This window comes from Danio aesculapii, chromosome 1 (assembly GCF_903798145.1).
Source record: "Danio aesculapii chromosome 1, fDanAes4.1, whole genome shotgun sequence".
Classification (NCBI taxonomy): domain Eukaryota; kingdom Metazoa; phylum Chordata; class Actinopteri; order Cypriniformes; family Danionidae; genus Danio; species Danio aesculapii.
Window position 1 is genome coordinate 35,203,035 of NC_079435.1, and position 21,260 is coordinate 35,224,294.

General features: G+C 35.4%; 2 protein-coding genes across 2 annotated transcripts; both read right to left on the reverse strand.

The window, feature by feature from the left end:
- Positions 1-25: 25 nt before the first annotated feature.
- On the reverse strand, positions 26-14,475 carry mtap (methylthioadenosine phosphorylase). Its single transcript, XM_056459284.1, has 8 exons — positions 14,378-14,475; positions 9,271-9,357; positions 9,027-9,085; positions 8,742-8,909; positions 4,549-4,651; positions 4,218-4,457; positions 291-413; positions 26-169 (listed from the first exon to the last, which is right to left on the reverse strand). The coding sequence occupies exons 1-8, from the start codon at positions 14,399-14,401 to the stop codon at positions 131-133; spliced, it is 843 nt and encodes a 280-aa protein (XP_056315259.1). The 5' UTR covers positions 14,402-14,475; the 3' UTR covers positions 26-130.
- Positions 14,476-15,880: 1,405 nt separating this feature from the next.
- toporsa (topoisomerase I binding, arginine/serine-rich a) lies at positions 15,881-20,533 on the reverse strand. Its single transcript, XM_056459304.1, has 3 exons — positions 20,360-20,533; positions 20,192-20,257; positions 15,881-18,817 (listed from the first exon to the last, which is right to left on the reverse strand). The coding sequence occupies exon 3, from the start codon at positions 18,812-18,814 to the stop codon at positions 16,025-16,027; it is 2,790 nt and encodes a 929-aa protein (XP_056315279.1). The 5' UTR covers positions 18,815-18,817; positions 20,192-20,257; positions 20,360-20,533; the 3' UTR covers positions 15,881-16,024.
- Between the last annotated feature and the right edge of the window lie 727 nt (positions 20,534-21,260).

The following is a 21,260-nucleotide window of genomic DNA, read 5'->3' on the forward strand; positions in this document are numbered from 1 at the left end:
CAGTGTGGTTAACAAAAAAATACCCTTTTCTTTTTTTGGTTGATAGTGGTAAGAATATCACACTTGTTTACAGAAAAACAATTGCAGTCATAGACACTACATTTTCATGACTTCTCGATGGCAGGGTTTGTTAATGTTTGGGCAACATTACTGAAGACTGAGACATCGACTGAAAAATAACCAAGAGAAAAAACAAAATCAGAGGTGATGGAAAATGTTCAACTCATATATTATGTTAAGAAAAAAAAGCTGCTTTATGTTTGTAGTATTTAAATTAAAACTCAACTCACTTTATGTGCATTTATTGTGCTCTCCCAGTCCATCTGGCAGATCTGCGGGATTGCTGTGAGCAGGATGCTGCTAGCCTTATTTGCATTCTCTTTCATTGTTTTCAAAACATTGTCCACACACACCTAGAATAAAAAAACAGCTTGGTATTTGCAGGAAGAAAATTTTTGTACAAAACAAAAGCGTGTCAATTAAAGCACCAAAAATCTATAAAGCTTAAAAAAACATTAAACATTAGTGCTTGTATATGTGTGTGTATTTGTGTGTGTGCATCCAAGTTTTCTAAATAAACTTAGCAGCTTTTTAAAGACATTTAATAAAGGCGTTTATTCATAACCATTGATCAGCCAGCATTTACAGCATTTCAATTATGCCTAAAAATATCACACCATCACAATGAGGCTTGTTCTCACATCTATGTATAAACATTAGCTAAGCTGTCCAATGTTTAAATCAGAATAAAATACCAAACTAAAAAATGCTAAAAATCTTAAAGTTATCATGTCTCTTTAGATTTGCATTAAACTGCTTGAGTAAGTGGATTAAATTATTTTTTTTTTAAATTAATCTTTTTAATCTTTTCTAAAAACAAAATCCACATAATGGATTATAGATTATATCTCCAAGAGTCTCAGGTTTGTTTGCAGTTGCTCTGATAAGGTTGCTGAACTGGACTAAATTTTATGCTCAAATAACAGAAAGACTATTGTCTCTGACTATGAGCCATTTAGTTGTATAATGTCAGGATCTACAGTTAACCTACTGAACTGACACGAAATGTGAACTACACACTTTTTTTTTTATCACCAGTGGTTTCCTCTGGAGGAACTGACTAATTGGCGTTCAACAAACTGTGTATGATTGTCTGTGTATGAGTCAGACAGAGATACTGAGAACACCGGACAGGGACGGAAGGATGTGATGAAGCGGGGAGTGAAAACTAGAGGTCAGCAGCAGGAACTCGGAAGGCAGACTGAGAAATGCGAGGGGAAGTAAACACTAACACCAACTACCAGTCTTACCGGTCATCCGGCCATCGGAAACAATAATCTGCAGAGAGTTTATTGACTTAAAAACAAATATCCTATAAGAATCCTTCTAAACTAAGATTCAAATAACTTGGAACACAGCAACAACACTTTTGCCTGTTATATAAACCATAAAAAAGCTCCTAATAACATAAAGCTCTGAAATTACACTGAGAAGCATCAAAATAAAAATGAAGGCTAAAGCTAAATGGTTTGCATTTGCCACAGATGGTCTTGAATGGACCTAATGCTTTAGATATACATTCACTGGCCACTTTATTAGGTACATCTATCCATCTGCTCATTAACGCAAATTTCTAATCAGCCGAGCACATGGCAGCAACTCAATGCATTTAGGCATGTAGACATGGTCAAGACGATCTGCTGCAGAATAGGCAAGAAAGGTGATTTAAGTGACTTTGAACCTGGCATGGTTGTTGGTGCTAGACGGGCAGGTCTGAGTATTTCAGAAACTGCTGATCTATTAGGATTTCCACGCACAACCATCTCGGGTTTACAGAGAATGGTCCAAAAAAGAGAAAAGTCTTGATTTCTGCTGCGACATTCGGATGGTAGGGTCAGAATTTGGCATCAACAACATAAAAGCATGGATCCATCCTGCCTTGTATCAATGGTTCAGGCTGGTGGTGGTGTAATGGTTTGGGGGATATTTTATTGGCACAATTTGGGCCCATTAGTACCAATTCAGCATCATGTCAACGCCACAGCCTACCTGAGTATTGTTGCTGACCATGTCCATCCCTTTATGACCACAGTGTACCCATCTTCTGATGGCTACTTCCAGCAGAATAATGCGCCACCATGTCCTGAAGCGCGAATCATCTCAGACCGGTTTCTTGGACATGACAATAAGTTCACTGTACTCAAATGGCCTCCACAGTCACCACACCTCAATCAAATAGAGCACCTTTGGGATGTAGTGGAACTGGAGATTCACATCATGGGTGTGCGGATGACAAATTTGCAGCAACTGTGTGATGTCAGTATGGACCAAAATCTGAGGAATGTTTCCAGTACCTTGTTGAATCTATGCCATGAAGGATTAAGGCAGTTCTGAAGGCAAAAGGGGGTCCAACCCGGTACTAGTAAGGAGTACCTAATAAAGTGGCCGGTGAGTGTATATAAACTTGGTTTAAAAAAAAAAACATTAGTGATTATTATGCATACACTTTTTTTATGCTACTGCACCATAATTAACAAATGTATAAATGTCATAAAAAGCTTTAAAAAAAGCTCAATGTAAGATTTATGCCAAAATGTATTATCTTTCATTCATTGACTTAAGTATGCCATTTACAAAAAATTATCTGAAAAGGTAAATACAGCTTCTAAATAATGAATGTAATTCATGGAATGTTTGGGTTTCAAAAAAAAGAGTTTCTTCAGTTAAGCTAAGCTCAAGTTTCTCACACACAAGCACCATATAACGAATAAATTAGGGATGATAATAATAAGTATAAGAAAGGGTGGGGTTAGTATAGGGGATATTTGGAAAGGTCCTGTGATTTTTTTTTTTAAATGTAATTCCACCGTGTAACACCAGTAGCGCAGAATTCAACTTAAATCTTGATGGAAAATCATTTTTCTTTTAAAAAGGCATTGATCAACCATGGCAATAAACAATAACAGCATAATTAAGCGAAATATTCATCATGTTTTTGTAACTTCAAAAACACATTCTAAAAATGAACGATGGAATTTAACTTTTTTTTTTAACTGTTACTGATAAATAATAATAAATTTAGCTACAAGCAGCAATTAAGAAGCCAAGCAGTTCAGAGGCAGAATCAGTTATCATGTCAGAAAGCACCACAGCAAGAATTTGGTGCTTTCCTAATAATATTAATAATGATCATGATTTTTATTCTAGGTCTCGTAAAGGATTTTGTCGGAAATTACTAAACTGTGGGTAGTTTAGGCTGAAAAGTCATTCATTCATTCATTTTCTTTTCGGCTTAGTTCCTTTATTAATCTGGGGTCACCACAGCTGAACTAACCGCCAACTTATCCAGCATGTTTTACGCAGCGGATGCCCTTCCAGCCGCAACCCATCACTAGGAAACCCATACACACTCATTCGCACACATACATACACTATGGAAAATTTAGCCTAACCAATTGACCTGTACCGCATGTCTTTGGACTGTGGGGGAAACCGGAACACCGGGAGGAAACCCACGCAAACGCAGGGAGAACATGCAAACTCCACACAGAAACGCCAACTGACATAGCCGAGGTTCGAACCAGCGACCTTCTTGCTGTGAGGTGACAGCACTACCTACTGCGCCACTGCGTCACAGGCTGAAATGTGTCACAACAAAGCATAAATTGACCATGAATCATTTAAAATGATATTCACTGGTTGCATAAAGACTGTTCAGTTTAGTTTCAGTTCCAAAACGAAACCAAAATGGACTCCAGTTGGAACTGAATAAAAAAATATTGTACTTTTTTTTTTAAAGACACGTTTATGAGTCTGCCTCTTGCACAGCATTTTTTTGGCTTGTGTGGGAGTAACATCAGAAACGCGCAGCTGTGTGAAGCTCAGAGGGAAAATTGGCAAGAAGTCTAATGGCTTACAAGCAAGCAAAACAGAATGTATTAGCTAAGGACTACTGTTAGATTTTTTTTCTTAATAAAACTTACTGTTTATTTAGCTAAATGAAGACATAAAAGACAAATACTGTTTTATATAAAGTATAACTTAACCCACATCTATCACTGAAAGAAAAAAATTTAGGATGCTTTTATTCAACAAATTAAGTCACTATGTATATATTGTTTTTACAAACAAGAACGTCTTTGGATGTCTCAAAAAAGAGGAATAAGTTTAGCTGGGCACACACACACACACGCACACACACACAGGCTTCTGCTCACCGCCTCTTCATGCTCTTTCCAGCAGTCATAATCAGTTGCCATCGCAATACTAGCATAGCACAAGCCAGCCTCCTTGGCAAGAACCACCTCCGGTACAGTGGTCATGTTGATGACATCAGCACCCCATTGTCTGAACATAAGGCTCTCTGCCCGAGAGGAGAAACGAGGACCCTCTATGGTCACCATTGTCCCTCGAGTGTGACACTTCACACCGAGGCCCTGTGCAACCTCCAGGAGCACCTACAAAAGGAGACAAGAAATTGATAAAGAAAACAAGAATAAAATAGACAGAGAGTGAGAGAGAGACGGAGATCTGAAAAACAGCACTGACCTCTCTAGTCTTGCTGCAGAACGGTTCAGCCATAGGTATGTGACACACACCTGGAGGGCTGGTGGGCTGCCCATCATAGAACGTCTGAACACGTTTAGTAGTTCTTCAATTCAGTGCGGTGTGTGACATTTTGGAGGAAATAAAAAGAAAATGCATCAAACTGATAAAGTCCATTGTGAAGAAAAATAAATCCAGTTGAACACGAGGGAACAGTTGTACCAGCTGAATATAAAAAAACTTAAAATAAACAAGAAACAATGCAGAGCTCTGTATTAATTAGATTAATAATAATAATAACAATAATAATACATTTTATGATACGCTTTTCTTAAACTCATAGTGCTACAATGTATACTAACAAAGATAAGAATGCAATCAAAATCAAAATAACAAACTTGCATAATAAAATAACAGTAATAATCACACTGCAAAAATCTGTAAAAACAACAAGCAAAAATACAATTTACATAAACGAAGTTGGTGATAAATCACAAATGAAACACTTCATTAAAGAGATGAGTCTTCAGAAGTTTCTTAAAGCAACCTAAACAGGAAGTTAGCAAAAAGCTTTCCTAACAAATGCAGGTCATTTTCATAATTTAGGCATATTTGTGTATTGTATTGGGTATTGTTCACAGAAAACTTAAAATTACTATACTTGTTAACATTTAGTGCAAATTAATAAAATCTCATGATTTACAGCAAGCAGGTTTCGAGAATCCAAGTAGTAGTAGTGAAATCAGAATGGGTGTTGATATAAATCTTGGTGTCGTCTGCATAACAGTGATAACCCAGGCCATATTTCTGAACAATCTGGCCAAGAGGGAGCATATAAATACTAAATTAAAGTGACAAGAATGAAATGAAATAATAAAAAATATTAAATATTGCATAAAACATTATGACAAGTTTTGCTTGCTACACAACTAAAAACGTGCTAGATATAATACAGTTTTTCGAATGACATGATCTAGTGGATTGTCTACTGTTATCTTTACGGTGTGCGTTTGTGTTTCTAATAAGCTATTATTATGCTAACGGTTAGCATTTTGGCAGATCACCTACTACACCTTTAATATATACCTTTAAGTTATAAATATGTAACTTTACCACCCCAGTAGCAGCTTTTGTACCTCTATCTTTGAGTGTGCTTCATAATAGGCATTTCCAATTTTCTCACTAAGAGATTTATTTGTATACGCAATAACTGTAAAATTTTAATTAGTTATGTCATTTTATATGACATGATATTCATTTTATATCTGTCATGAACATAAAATCTAAATAGTGCATCTAATATGCAGATGCCTTTTTGCAGGACATGATATGCAAACAACTGCTCAAATCTCAAAATGCATTTATTATGCAAAATTAATCAAACTATTCAGCTGTACGTTACTGGGTTAAGACATATTGCTGGCTCTCACATATTGCAAATTCTCTGTACAGGTCAATAATATATATATATATATATATATATATATATATATATATATATATATATATATATATATATATATATATATATATATATATATATAAAATACAATTCTCTTCACATGTAAAGCCTGTACAAATACTACAAATTCTTAAGTTTGTTTAGTCACATCAGCAACTCATGGCAGGAACTTTATTGATAAAAACCATAGACTGTAAAATATATGGACGTAGTATCCGTGACGTCACCCATAGGTTTCTGAACACTGCAAAAGAAGCTACAAGTAGGCGCGGTCAACCATCGCCATTTTGTTCGCGCGTCAACGCACCCACGGCGGGATACCAAACAAGGGCAAAGAGGCGGAGCGGAGCTACAGACACCTGCTGGCACTTTGCTTAGACCTGGCAGACAGACTTTACTTTGGAAGAAACGCTTAATACTTTATTACCTGCGACTCGTTTGTGTTCTGACCACATGTGCTTGGCTGTACACTATATCAATAAAGTGTTTAGACTTTTAAAAACACTGTATTAATACATTGAGTCACTAAGCATTGTTCTTATGACGTTTTTCTACAGGAGGAAAATGCGAATTGCTTCCAAACACTTCAAATATAGTCCGTGTTAGTAAATGCAAGACTATTGATGAAATCCAGCATAACACTGTATGATAACGCTTCAGATGACTGTTCTAGAGCCTACAGCTAATCAATCTGTCACATTCTGGAGTGCTTTACGGGTCTAAAGAAAAATATTAATGATAAATGATCTTAAATAAAACAAATACATTTATAGAGATGGTATATAAGTATATAACTTTACTCACATGGGAAACGGAGGCCACATGAATGGTTTGTGAGCACAATTAAATGCACACAGCATCCTATATCATCTGATAATTGTACGAAATAAGTCCAAAATGCAGCTGACTGTGTAAAGCCACATAAAACAAAACAAAAATACGATGAATATGCCGAGATCAGTGGCTAATCTGCCAGATTCAGCTGAGGTAAAGTGACGGCGACCAGCGAGACCTAGCTCACTCAAGTGGCCACGCCCTTAATTATGCAAACTTAATATAACCTAATAAAAAAGAAATGGATGAGTTATAAAAAAATCCACCCCCCTCACAGTTGTCATGGAGGGTAATAATAGTTATATGAACCAAAATCGTTCTTTGTACCAGGCTGTAAACACATTTTTTCTTCTGTAAAGTTGGCCATTCTAACAGTGGGCTAAATTGCAATTTGCTATATTAACACTTCTCTTTTGTGTTAGAAAGTGGGTAGATTCAAAAGAAAAATATTTTTTTCACCTGTAAAATGTTAATAGGGGGTTAGTATGAGGTTGCTTTAGCTAAACCCTTTACATCCAATTAGGAGAATAATCCTGTACTTCAGTCATTAAATAATTTTAATTTTAATTAGTTTTTAATACCCAGACCAATACCTAATTCCTATTCCAGCATGATTGTGCTCCAGTGAACAAGGGAATGGCATTGTTAGGTGAGATTGGTGTGGAAGAACTGGTGGTGAAGTTATGTAGCAAGCAGGATGGGTCAGAGAGCTGTGGCGGTGGAGAGACAATATATATGTAGGACATGTAGGGTTTTCAAAGCCTCTGTTTCATTTGTATCTCTGCCTTATAGCCCAGTAAATATATAGATCAAAAAAACTGCAAGTAAAAAAGCGTTTACTCCTATCTACAATTTAAGCAGTTTTGATAAAGAGTTAGTTCACCCAAAAATGAAAATGGTGTTATTACTTACTCACCCTCATGTCATTTCAACTCCCTGAGACCCCTATACTTATACTGATGAGAATAAAACTTATTGTTGGTTTTTTGTGTGCACGAAAGTATTCTTGTTGTTTAATAATACTATGACTGAACCCCTGAATATTTTGACATGTTTCATACTAGTAAGATTTCAACCAAAATGTCTTAATTTGCTTTCTGAAGATGAAGAAAGTTCTTGAGGGTTATAAATGAAATTAGGGTGACAGAATTTTCATTACTGAATGAACTATCCCTTTAAGACAAGACTTTTGTCACACACTTCATGGCTAAATTTAAATTTAGTTGGAGCATCTTCTTGTTTTTTCAGTCTCAAGGTGGACTGCTGTTAGTGTGTTCATAACAATGACAAATAGTGATACATTGTTAACAAGCTCTGGGCTATGACCAGGATTAAAGAATACATGGTTTGAATGGTTTAAGTTTTGAGTTCAGAACACAAACCTCTGGCCACTGACTACATGCCAGTTCCTCAAGAGTCAGGTTTTGGTTGGCAAAGGTATAATGGTTCAAATAATAACAAAAGAACAGTGATTTGGCTGAATTTTATGCATGACCTAATGCATCTAAAGACATTCTAAATACAGAAGCTTATATATTTGTGCCAAATCACTCAAGTAAATAAAATACAGACTGTGTTCCCTGAATTTTATTAGTAATATGATAATTAACCTATTTTTACCAACTGATTGCTGGTTTAAACCAAATATTATATGCAAAAAGATCACTGGGAACACAAATACACTGCCCTGTATATATGCATTGCACATATGGCAGCAAAGAACAAACAAACATTGACTACATTCTTTAGGTTTTGATTATTTTGTTAAAATTCACATAATTAAAAGCATGTATTTGTGTTCATACATTATTGCTTAGTTCGTAGCTCAGCATTTTCTTCCAATCAAATTGTTTTATCTTTCAATGGTTCCTTTTAAAGTGAGAGTAAAAAGAACACTAACCTATCAATGAACTGGTCAATCAAAACAATGTCCCCAGGCTGGATATCCTCTCTCAGGGAACCACATGCTGTGGTGACTAATAGATGAGTGCAGCCCTCTTCCTTTAAAGCCCAAATATTGGCCTGGTAATTAACATTGGTGGGCATGATGGTGTGTTGTCTCCCATGCCTTGTAAAGGAGAAAAAGGTTCTAGATTAGATTCGATCCTTGATAAATATAAAACAAGCAGACATGTTAAATGAAAGTCAATGCAAATGTTTTGTTTTTACCCAAGAGTATAATTACCTAGCAAGCAGCACACAATCGACGTTCTTTATTTTTCCCAAAATTAGTGCATCTGATGGCTAAAAAAAGAGAAAGAGAGGGAATAAGTGAAGATTAGCACACATCCGGTTCTGCAAATTATAGGGACTCCACTATTTAAAAGCAAACAATCATCAGTAATTTTGAAACATCTTATATTTAAGCAAATGTGTATGTTAATTTCCAAATGTCCACTTACATATGCATGCTGGCAAGAGACACTTACCTTTCCATATGGTGTGACTACATACCGCTCTGTCCTTCCCTCCAGGATATCTGGATCATCAAGTCCAGATCCACCAATTATCCCTATCTGTGAGAACATGCTCTGTTATAAATACATCCGAAGGTGAGGTGGATGTTTGCAAATGGTTGATTAAATATAAAACTAAAAACTCTTACGTTTGTCAAAAGATATTTCAGAAGTATCATATTTTTTTAAAGAGATCAATTTCCTTACCAGCATCAGTATTGATAACTACTACCAGCAAGTCCTTCATTTTAAGATATTTAAGTTTATTTATTTATCTAAGTTTGTTTACATAATGGCACTGTTTCTTTAATGAAAAAAAAATCTATTTACCAAACACTAAGATTTGTCAAAGTGCCAAAAATGACATATTTTAGCATTTCTTTTTTAAATGGTGGCAAAATTAAAGACATGAATTTTTCTTAAAACTAAGATTAAATATTTTACTGTATTTTAAACAACAGATTTCTGAATAGAAATTAGGTCACAGAAAACATTGAGTGATTTTGAAAAATATGTTTTTTATTAAGGACAAGATGCATTAGTTACAAGAACTATTTCTTATTCAATGACAGAAATCCTGAAATTAGCAAAACGTGAGTGGTTTCTGTGGCGACCATTGACTGCAAAGTCAACCCGCTTTTATGAGCAGGGTCCACACTGTATGTTGTGATTCGACTTGCCAGGTAAACACAAGCATAACATGTTACAAAAAAAAATATCTTTCACCAAAGGAAAGAGACTTTCTCATTCTGTCAGCTGTGCTCACAGAGCACTCATAGCACACCCAACTGAGGGTGGTGCAAACTGTTCATCACTTATTTATAAATAACGAATATGGCATGTAACTTCTGTGGTGGCTCATACTACCTAACTAATTTTATTTTATCAACAAAAAAATAGTTGGACTAGTTGGGACTGCTTTTCATCATTAGTAATCAGTATATGTATACACACATACGTACAAAATCCACATTTGAACCCTGAATCTTTTTTAAATATTTGCCAAATGATGTTTAACCGAGCAAGGAAATTTTCACAGTATGTCTGATAATATTTTTTCTTCTTGAGAAAGTCTTATTTGTTTTATTTTGGCTAGAATAAAAGAAGTTTTACATTTTTTAAAAAACATTTTAAGGTTAAAATTATTAGCCCCTTTAAGCTATATTGTTTTTCGATAGTCTACAGAACAAACCATCGTTATACAATAACTTGTCTAATTTTCCTAACCTGCCTGGTTAAACTAATTAAGCCCTTAAATGTCACTTTAAGCTGTATAGAAGTGTCTTGAAAAATATCTAGTCAAATATTATTTACTGTCATTATAGCAAAGATAAAATGTTGAAAAAAATCTTCTCTCCGTTAAACAGACATTGGGGAAAAAAATAAACAGGGGCGGGGGAGGCATATAATTCAGGGGGGCTAATAATTCTGACTTCAACTGTATGTATGTATGTATGTATGTTTATATATATATATATATATATATATATATATATATATATATATATATATATATATATATATATATATATATATATATATATATATATATATATATATATATATATATGAGCAATATCACACAAGTAGCAGTGCAATGTAGCTGTATATCGGCACTGGTGTGAGGCATACATTGGCACAAGGTCCCACCAGTGACGATATAAAACTATTTAGCACTACTACGAATGTGATATTGCGTTTATACAACAGTACGACGGTATAATCGTGTATATAAAAAAGCATTGACCTTCATTAAAAAAAACATATTTTTCACTTTTGCATTATTTTAAAGTTTCAGCTAAAACATTTTCTTAGAATGTAGTACAAAACAATCTCTCAACCCCAAATACAGAAATCATGTGACATTATATTAGGGTAATTTTCACAATCATGTAATTAGCCAAATCAGTGCTTTGATTTAAGTGCCGGCTATAGATTACTGTAAGTAGGTAATATCTAACCACTAATCTGACTCATCACTATTAAGTATTCCAGAAGCCCATAGCTTTAGGTGAGGGCAGAAAGGGTGATTTTTCCCTAGAATGTTACCAGCCATCAACAGAGGAATGAAGCTGAAATTATTTTTGATTTTTTTATTCAGCTTCTATTCTTTAAGTCTTTGCTCAGAGGAGAATGAACTAATGTATACTGTTAGTTCATATCAGGATGTGGCCTTTCTTTTTTTACATCACTATAACAGTATAGCTTTTGCAGTACATTGCAGTGTTTAGATCTGAGGTAAAATGTTATTTCTGAATATATTTTTAAAATATAATTTAAAAAAATATTTTTTTATTAAACTACCGCATTTTTAAATATTTGATTTTGTTCAATTGCTAGTAAATATCATAATTATATTAAAGGTCCTAAACATGAAAATGAAATTATTGTAACTAATTAGTGTTTGATGTTGAATTTATTTTAGCTAATAAAAGAAAGTTAACATTGGCTTCACAAAAGACAGAATACACAATAAATAAATGCAAATCTAAAATGAAACTTTGTGAGGGAACATCTAAAAAAAAATGTTTCATCGGGCAGAAATAGCACCCTAAATTAGAAAATAATACATAAAAACTTGATAATTGCCATCATGCTAATTTTGACTTTAAGTAAATCAGTGAGAACTGGAAGAGCATTGTCAACATTACCAAACATCTTCACTGTTTCAATATACCTGTAAGCTCCCAAATCCAGAATTACAAAATTGTACATCTCAGAATGTTGGATAGTGATTTATCTTTCATAAATCGTATTTTTACCAAAAGTATTGGTGTCTGCAGTTCAGCAAGTCCAGAGACTAAAAGTGAACACCCCTATTTAGTAAATTATTCTACTTGATGTGTGAAATAACCAGTGGTGTAAAGTAACAAATTACAGATACTCAAATTACTGTAATTGAGTAGTTTTTCTCAGGAATTGTAATTTATTAAGCAGATTTAAAAATGTTTACTTTTACTTTCCCTTGAGTACATTTTAGTGCTGTATCAGTATTTTTTTTCTCAACTACTCCTCTATTTTTTCCTGTCTATGGGGATTGGAAAAATCCATCTCCTGTGATTGCTGTCTAATTAAATTGCACATAGAAGGTAAATCGCATCATACTGAACTTCCTCAAGCCATGGGCGATTTATACTGTTTAGAAGCATCAAAAGTGTCCAAGAAGATGTTCAAAATCTGTTTAGATGCTAGTCACTGATGAAAAGATGATGGATGTTTTCTGTATGATGACTGAAATGGCCTTAAACACCCAGCAGGCACAAGATGTCAACATGATGTCAGATTGACGTTGTACCCCAAGGTCGTGGGGACGTTGCATTTTGGAAATGAAAAACGGGTTGACATCAGAACCCAACGTCAGGCCGACATTAATACGCAACGACCAACCTAAAATCAACCAAATATCAATGTTACAGTTTGAAGTTGTGTGGACATTACCCGTATGATGTCTATCAGACATTGGATTTTGGTTTCCATACCTAATGAATAAATGTCAGTATTTAACATCAATATGACGTTAGTTTAAGATATTGGCTCGTTGTTGGATTTTGGTAACTTTCTAACACAATCTAAAATCAACCAAATATCATCTGACGTTGTTATTGGACATCAAAATAACATTGTCATACATTTTCTTAAGTAAAGGTTGAGGCAGAAACTGGAAACTGCTTACATTCTAGGTTAAAAAGCAGACATCATGAATCAGTAGTTGATGTAAGGAAGTCAACTGTTGAATATTGCATTTGTGGTATTATTTTGTGGATTTTATAGATGGTGCTGTTTTCCATGCTGAAATCTTTTTTTTATTTTATTTGCTGAACATTTCCAGTCAATTGCATAACAAGTCTTTCAATATTACACATTTTAGCATAACATGTGTAAACAAGGTAACAAAAATAAAAAATAAAACAAATAAAGAACAAGAGCAGGTATACATAACATTTACCATAGAGAAGAGGAGTTTAGCTTTTTAAGTATATTCACAGTTCTGATCGCAGAGTTTCAAAATAAATTTTTAAATCAGTCTTGAAATGGAAGATATTAGGCTTCCTCTCCGACCATTTGCACTTATATATGAAATATATATGTATATGAAACTTGTATATGAAAAATAATATCAACAAATTTAACATAAATAGATTCTTATCTATATCTTTTTATCTATGTAAAATATCTCTTTTCTTAATAATACTTCTGTGACCCATTCTGAAAAAAAATCAGCATACTGGTTAGGCAGGTTTTGACACATGGCTGCTGGTTTAAAATGGTTTTTGCTAATCATGAGCTGGCTAAAACCAGAAAAGAATCAGCTAATGACAAGCAAGAACCAGCTTAAACCCACTAATGACCAGCAAGAACCAGCTTAAACCCACTAATGACCAGCAAGAAGTAGCTTAAACCAGCAAGAACCTGCCTTAACCAGCTAATGACAACTACGAACCAGTTTTAACCAGTAGCCACGAGTCAAAAAAAAACAAGCATGCCGTTTTTTGTCAGCAAAGTTTTAAACTTTTAAGTTTTACACTTCTATAAAAACTATTCTCCTCTTACTCACAACTCAAGCTGATGTGAAACGTGTACTTTTAAAAGACACCATGTGATATTCATTTTAACTTACATGTGTAATCAAATACTGGTGCCCATATAAGTCTCAAATATGTCACGACTAGTTTTGTTGTTGTTGTTATTCGCGTGTCTCTTTCACCTACCTATAATATTACAATTTAGTATAACCCTTTCCATATATTCACGAGTATATACACGAGGTACTCTCGCGTTAGCTAGCATCATTGCTTCTCCATCAAAGAGGAAATTGTGTGGCGGTAAACCGTGTGGTGGTATCCTGGTTCTTCTCTTCGTGCTATATAAAATGCGAAACGCACAACTGGCATTAAAATGGAAATAAGGCTTTGTATTCTGACGAATACAGTAGAGTGATTTACAGCATAATGTTCATTCCAGGACCCAAGTGATGCAACATTTGGTTAAGTTCACGTTAAAACGCGGAAGTATGCCATTTTCTAAACTATTTCCCACATAGCTCCTGTGTTACATTTCATAATGACATCGTTAAAATTACCTTTACGTGACTGTTCGATGTCATTTTCTTTAAAGTGCAGCAAAATACCAAGAGAGCTTCCTACTTCTTTGTGTCGCTGTGCAAACGAAGAAAGTGCATTTGCGCCCCCTATAGTCGAGTAACTTATAAACAACCAAAACTACCGAAGGTATTGAATTGTAATGTAAACTAGGCACTAGGACATTCTGTGTTTGAGAACACAACAATAAAACCAAACGTTATGTTTTCACTATTCAGCATATTCATGTATATGAAAAACGCTGTGTTTATTTTTGCAACAAATCACATTGGATGTACTTTTTCTTTAACGTTTTATATGATCTAGGTTAAAAAGCAGACATCATGAACATTATCAGTAGTTGATGTAAGGAAGTCAACTGTTGAATATTGCATTTGAGGTATTATTTTGTGGATTTTATAGATGGTGCTGTTTTCCATGCTGAAATCTTTTTTTATTATTTATTGTATTTGCTGAACATTTCCAGTCAATTGCATAACAAGTCTTACAAAATTACACATTTTAGCATAACATTTGTAAGTCGCTTTGGATAAAAGTGTCTGCTAAATAACTAAATGTAAATGATTTGCAAAATATTAAAAATATTAATAAAAATACTTTGTCGATCTTGTCAATATACAGCTATAAGGAAGAAAAGTAGGAAACCATTTGAATATTAATTTTCTCTGTATTTGCGACTTATGGACATGCATTTGAGTCAGTGTTTTCTCTTTTTCTTATTTACAATAAAGATGTAAACTTACAAATAATGTTTATATTTATCTTTAGACAACACTGTAGGCTACAAATGTTTTAACCTCAGTTAAGCCAAGAAATCAATATTTAGTGAAGTCAAACACAGCAAATGAAAAACTACAACATTCTGACCGTTTGTCATTTTCTAAATAAATAATAGGGTCACACTTTACAATAAACTGCCACTAGTTAATTTATTTACTAGCATCAACTAATGAACATGTTTACATCATTTATTAATCAAAGTTAATGTTAGTTTGCATTCACTAATGATAAATATTAAATATAATATATTAAAATCCAGAGTTGCTTCCTATGTGGAATAAATGTTAACAGATGATCAAAAAAAAAAAAAAAAAAAACAATTCTTAACATTTTACTCAAACCCATACCTAATAAATGCATTAAATTTTGAAATGCTGTCTTAATTTTTCCGCATAGCTGTATATTGATTCAGTATAAAAAAAAAACATTATAATGAGGTATATTTTATAAATGAGGAAAAACAAAGACCAAATTAGTGATACAAAAAAAAAAAAAATCATTACAGAAAGCCATGAGCAAGTCAATACATTTAGATTACCCATTTCAATTTATTTGAGACAACCAAATAAAAAACAAACACTTTGAAAATTGATGACTTGAACCTGTTTGCAAAAGTGAGTTTGGAATTTTAAAATCACAAATGTACATAACATTCTCTACAAATTGTTTATTCAAAAACAAGAAATCAATTCAAAATCATCACATTTAAAGTCCAACCCTTCTTTGTTTATTAAAAATAAAATGCATTTGGCCATCACACAAAAAAGAAAAGTATCTGAATTGACTGCAAGTTGAAAAGTTCACAAAAACATTGTGTACAAAATCATTATGGCAATGGATTTAACAGACTAGGGGTGATTTCCTGCATCACCCACAGAACTATTTTCAGTTCCAGCTGTTGACTGATGATCATTGTCTAGAAAAGTTTCTGTAGCCATATTTGCTATTAAGGCAGTGGATCTTATGGCACAGACACTGCTGGTTGAGGGTTCACTAGGGTCAGCACTCTCACTGTCACTGTCAGTAGTGATTGTAATGAGAACAGGGCTGTGCTTTCCCATCCTCTCCTCACTTTTATGTCTCTTGCTCTTCCTCTTGTTTTTCTTCTTCCTCTTGTGATGTCTCCGACTGTGGCCCTCAGGTCTGTCATCTATGCTTGGACTTCTAGTTTTCTTCTTTTTGAGATGCTTCTTTTTTTTCTTTTTTCCACCTTCTTCATCAGAATTGCTAACCGATTTACTAAAACTCTGCCTTGAGGGTTCCTCATGATGCTTTGTTTTGTACATCCTCTTTTTACCATATTCATAGTGCCATGATGTCTGACGTAAAGAGCTGGAGTTCATTCTAGAACTGCTCCTTGAGTGTCTTCGGTCGTGGCGGCTAGAGGAGCTTATTCTAGAACTGCTTCTTGAGCGTCTTCTGGCATCCTTATTGGAGTAGAGGTATCTAGAAATCCTTCTTTGATATTTTTCATCTCGACTTTTGTAAGAGCTAGACTTGATTTTAGAATTACTCCTTGAGTGACTTCTGTTCAGCCGATTGGACTGGCTTATTCTAGAACTACTCCTAGAATGACTTCTGTTCCGCCGATTGGACTGGCGTATTCTAGAATTACTCCTTGAGTGACTTCTGTTCCGCCGATTTGAATAGCCATTTCTAGAATTACTCCTTGAGCGACTTTGGGTGTGCCGATTCGAATAGCCTTTTCTAGAATTACTCCTTGAGCAACTTTGGGTGCGCCAATTGGATTGGCTTTTTCTACAATTGCTCCTTGAGCGACTTCTATTCCGCTGATTGGACTGGCATATTCTTGAATTACTCCTTGAGCGACTTCTATTCCACCGATTGGAATGGCTTATTCTTGAATTGCTCCTTGAGCGACTTCTGTCCAGAAGGTCCCTACTTCTTCTACTATGTGATCGAGAACCAAACTGATCATTTACACTTCTGTAGTAGCTTGTGTAGGATGAGCTTGTTTCTGTATAAGATTTTCTGCTGTTGTCATGACTGTAATAGCTATAAGAATGCCAATAAGATGAAGAGTGTCGACTTGTCTCTTTTTCTCCTCTCTGCTTATTCTTGCTCTCTTTACACAACGGTTGCTTCTTTCTATGATAGTAAGAGTGCATCCTTTTGCTGCGTGAGGATTCTTCTCTAGATACTGAAAAAGTATTGTCATATTTACTGTTTTTTCTGACTTGTGTGGAAGTGTCTTCAAATGAGCCTGAGGGACTTGTTGCCCCCCCTAAGGGTCTCTGAGACATGGGTGATGCATCTGAATCTGAAATAAAACGAATGTGTTGGGGAGCTTGAGAGTCTTGTGGACCTGCATTCTGCTCAGTCTCAGAATTTTCGGAATCAGAAGAAAGCTGGACCAGTTCTGGCGTCCTCTCTGCCACGGGCTTAACATAGCCAATAATAACACAGTCCTCCTCATTGCTAGAGGAATGATCCTCTTCCGGTGGAATAGTATCAGGATTTGCTGAACGGTCTTGATGTGGTACAGCAGCAACAGGCATTACTGCTTCCCCTACACTACTATCAGAATCTGAGTCCCTCACGTGGACAGGTAACACCTGAGAAGGCTCTGAAGAGTAGGATGGTCCTGGGGTCTCATCATCCCACGCTGTTTGGCTTAAGGTCACCCTAGGAGTGGCAAAATCCTGGGCTCCTGACACTAAAGATTCGCTCTCATCCTCGGAGATGGCGATCACAGAGTTTTCCGAACTGCTACTTTCTCCTGAAGGTCTTGGCAAGTCATAAATAGCACGTTGGTCATAGGCCTCCATATTGAACGGGGATCGAGCAAAGCTGAGAAACTCATGTAAGAAGTGCTCTGTGTGGGACAGCAAGAAGGGCCGAAGCTCATGTTGAACAGCCTGGTCGTCCAAGTTTTGTCGAGTGATCAGAGTCATAATGATGTGCTGCACAATGTTGACAAGGGAACCATGAGCACCGTACAGAACAGTCAGCTCTCGTCTCAGCCATGGTACAAGCCTGTGGAGGCAAGCAGGATTTCTTTTGAAGAACTCTGCTGAGGTCTCCCTCGTACGCCCACCATCCTGCACGCTTTGGACCCGCACACCTCTTCTGTACAAGGCTCGTCTGAATTTAACCACTTCTTGATCTTGAAGACTTCGCACAGACCTACCCTCGCTCTCTCTTCTCTGCCTTACTGTCAGCCTCCTGATCATGCTATGTAGATCCCTGTTGTGCCGTTGAGGAAGGGATCCTCTCAGACCCTCAAATATGATCCCATGGTCTGGAGGAGGAGACGTTCGCCTCTGTGCTAGTCTGCGGTTGCCTGTAAGCGTGGTGCGATACCTGAATCTTTGCCCTGCCATGTTTCCAAATGAGCCATTTTCAGTTGGTCGCAGGTCAAACCTCTTGTAGTCATCTTCAGACTTAATGGTGTGATAGAATGAATTAAATGGCTGTTTGCATAAAGGGCATTCAGCTTTGTTCTTGGACCATTCATGGATGCAGCAAAAGCAGAACTTGTGAAGGCATACATCAAGATATGATATGTTTTTAAAGTGATCCAGGCAGATTGGGCATTTTGATTCTGGAGATGCTCCTTTTGAGATTGTGTTTAACACGACACCCGATGGCCGCTCCTTTATCTGTGGTGATGCCATGACCTGAGGAAACATTTGAATTATTATTAAACTACTTGAAGTGTTCTTAGGATGCAATACATTTGCGCGTAAAAGTGGCTGTTGAGAAAGTATAAATAACATTATAAATCAAAGGAATAATTAATTAATTTTAATATTTTTTTACTAAGTATACACTGAAAAGTGTCATGTAATATCAGCTGTTCTGATCATCTAATAAAGACATGAAGTTCTGGAAAATAAAACCTTTTTGGGTAGTACAGTAAATTATAATTGTTATATTGATAACTGAGGCAATGCGGTGGCGCAGTAGGTATTGCTGTCGACTCACAGCAAGAAGGTTGCTGATTCAAGTCTTGGCTGGGTCAGTTGGCGTTTCTGTGTGGAGTCTACATGTTTTCCCCGCATTCTCATAGGTTTCCTCCAGGTTCTCTGGTTTCCCCCACAGTCCAAAGACAAGTGGTACAGGTGAATTGGGTTGCTAAATTGTCCAAAGTGTATGAGTGTGTATGGATGTTTCCCAGAGATGGATTGCAGCTGGAAGGGCATCCGTTGCGTAAAACATGTGCTGGATAAGTTGGTGGTTCATTCCGCTGTGGCAACCCCGGATTAATAAAGGGACTAAGCCGAAAAGAAAGTGAATGAATGAATATTGATAATTGGCGGGCGGCATGGTGGTGCAGCGAGTAGCGCTGTCGCCTCACAGCAAGAAGGTCGCTGGTTCGAGTCTCGGCTGGGTCAGTTGGCATTTCTATTCTCTACTTGTTCGCGTGGATTGCCTCCAGGTGCTCCTGTTTCCCCCACAGTCCAAACATATGCGCTATAGGAGAATTGGGTAAGCTAAATTGTCTGTAGTGTATGTATGTGTGTGAATGAGTGTGTATGGATGTTTTCCAGTGATGGGTTGCGGCTGGAAGGGCATCTGCTGTGTAAAACATGTGCTGGATAAGTTGGCAGTTCATTCCGCTGTGGCAACCCCTGATTAATAAAGGGACTAAGCCGAAAGAAAAATGAATGAATGAATACTAATAATTGTAATAATAATAGTATAATAGTAATTGTATACTAATTATTACTATTTCTGAGAAACATTTTCAACTAAATTCATAATGCTTATAAACATTTAAAACCATTGTGACCAACAAATATATGTGTAAATATGATTACATAAAGAGTAATAACGTTCATTTCTTAGTTTTTTTTTTTTATCAGAATATGTTTATTCATATTGCAAAGTCTGTATACAACATAATGTTTGTATATTTACTGTGTGTGTTAACTGAAAATTCTTTGCAGTGTAATTTTAGCTCGTTTTTAATAGGAACAAATACATTTTTATAACAAATCGATATAAAAAATATTTTTACACCTCATCATTGAAAATGTTTTTAAACTTACTCTTTCGTGTATTGGTTGAAACTTTTGAAGTTCTTAGATCCTCTTAAATCAGCCAGAAGCATCTCGCTTTATATTTGAAACAAACAAGACAGCATTATGAATTGTATTATCTTAAAAGTGTATTACAGAATTCAGAAAATCACGATGACCTGAAATAATGTAACTTACTGACTAACAAAATCGTGCCGGTTCAAAGATCATTACGCGACAATCGGGTATCCTTAAATGCATTATATATGACGGATTTTATTGCTACGCGTTGACAACTTGTTGACAAATATAAAAGAAAGACTTAATGACGACCAAAAACGATGAACTTCTCTCAGTCGGTCTATATCAGCAGTGTTGATAATGACGTAACAAAACAAGAACATTGCGGAAGTGAAATGCTTCAAATTATTTAACTCTTCCGGTTTTTTCTTCATAATAAAAGCACATTAACCGTACGCAAAACATGTTTTCAAAGTGACCAAAATGTAAACGAATGATTTTTGATTATCATTCCATAATTTAAAAAACAGATGAAAAAAAAAACACTCACAGAAACATTTGAGAATAGTTGAACAACAAACAGCTAGGTGTAGAGTAAATTCAAGAAAATACTCTTATATACAAGTAAATTGTAACTTTACAATGAAGTCAAAATAGGCACTTACAGTTGCAAATGCTTTGGCACATTTTTCGAAACAGTCTTAATGACTCTGAATGAGTGCAAATGTCAAAACGGTTTGCTGGAACTTCAGAACTTTATTGCATGTCTGCAAAATGCAGTTACTCCCCCAAAACATTTCATTCATGCTTCAAAACCTAGTTATCATGTCAGTAATTTGGCCATGGCCACCAAAACATAAAGTGTTGTCATGGTGTGAGCCACACTGCTCAAAATAATTAGTTATTTTTTCCATTATGACAGTCAACCCTGGAAATTAAGATTTGAAAACAAATCTGAACATATGTATTTAGCCTTTATGGTACACTTATTTTGTATGAATGAATTACATGTAAAGTGTAATCTTGCTTACCCAATTACTGTATTGTACATTTCATATTTCAACAATACTACGAAATA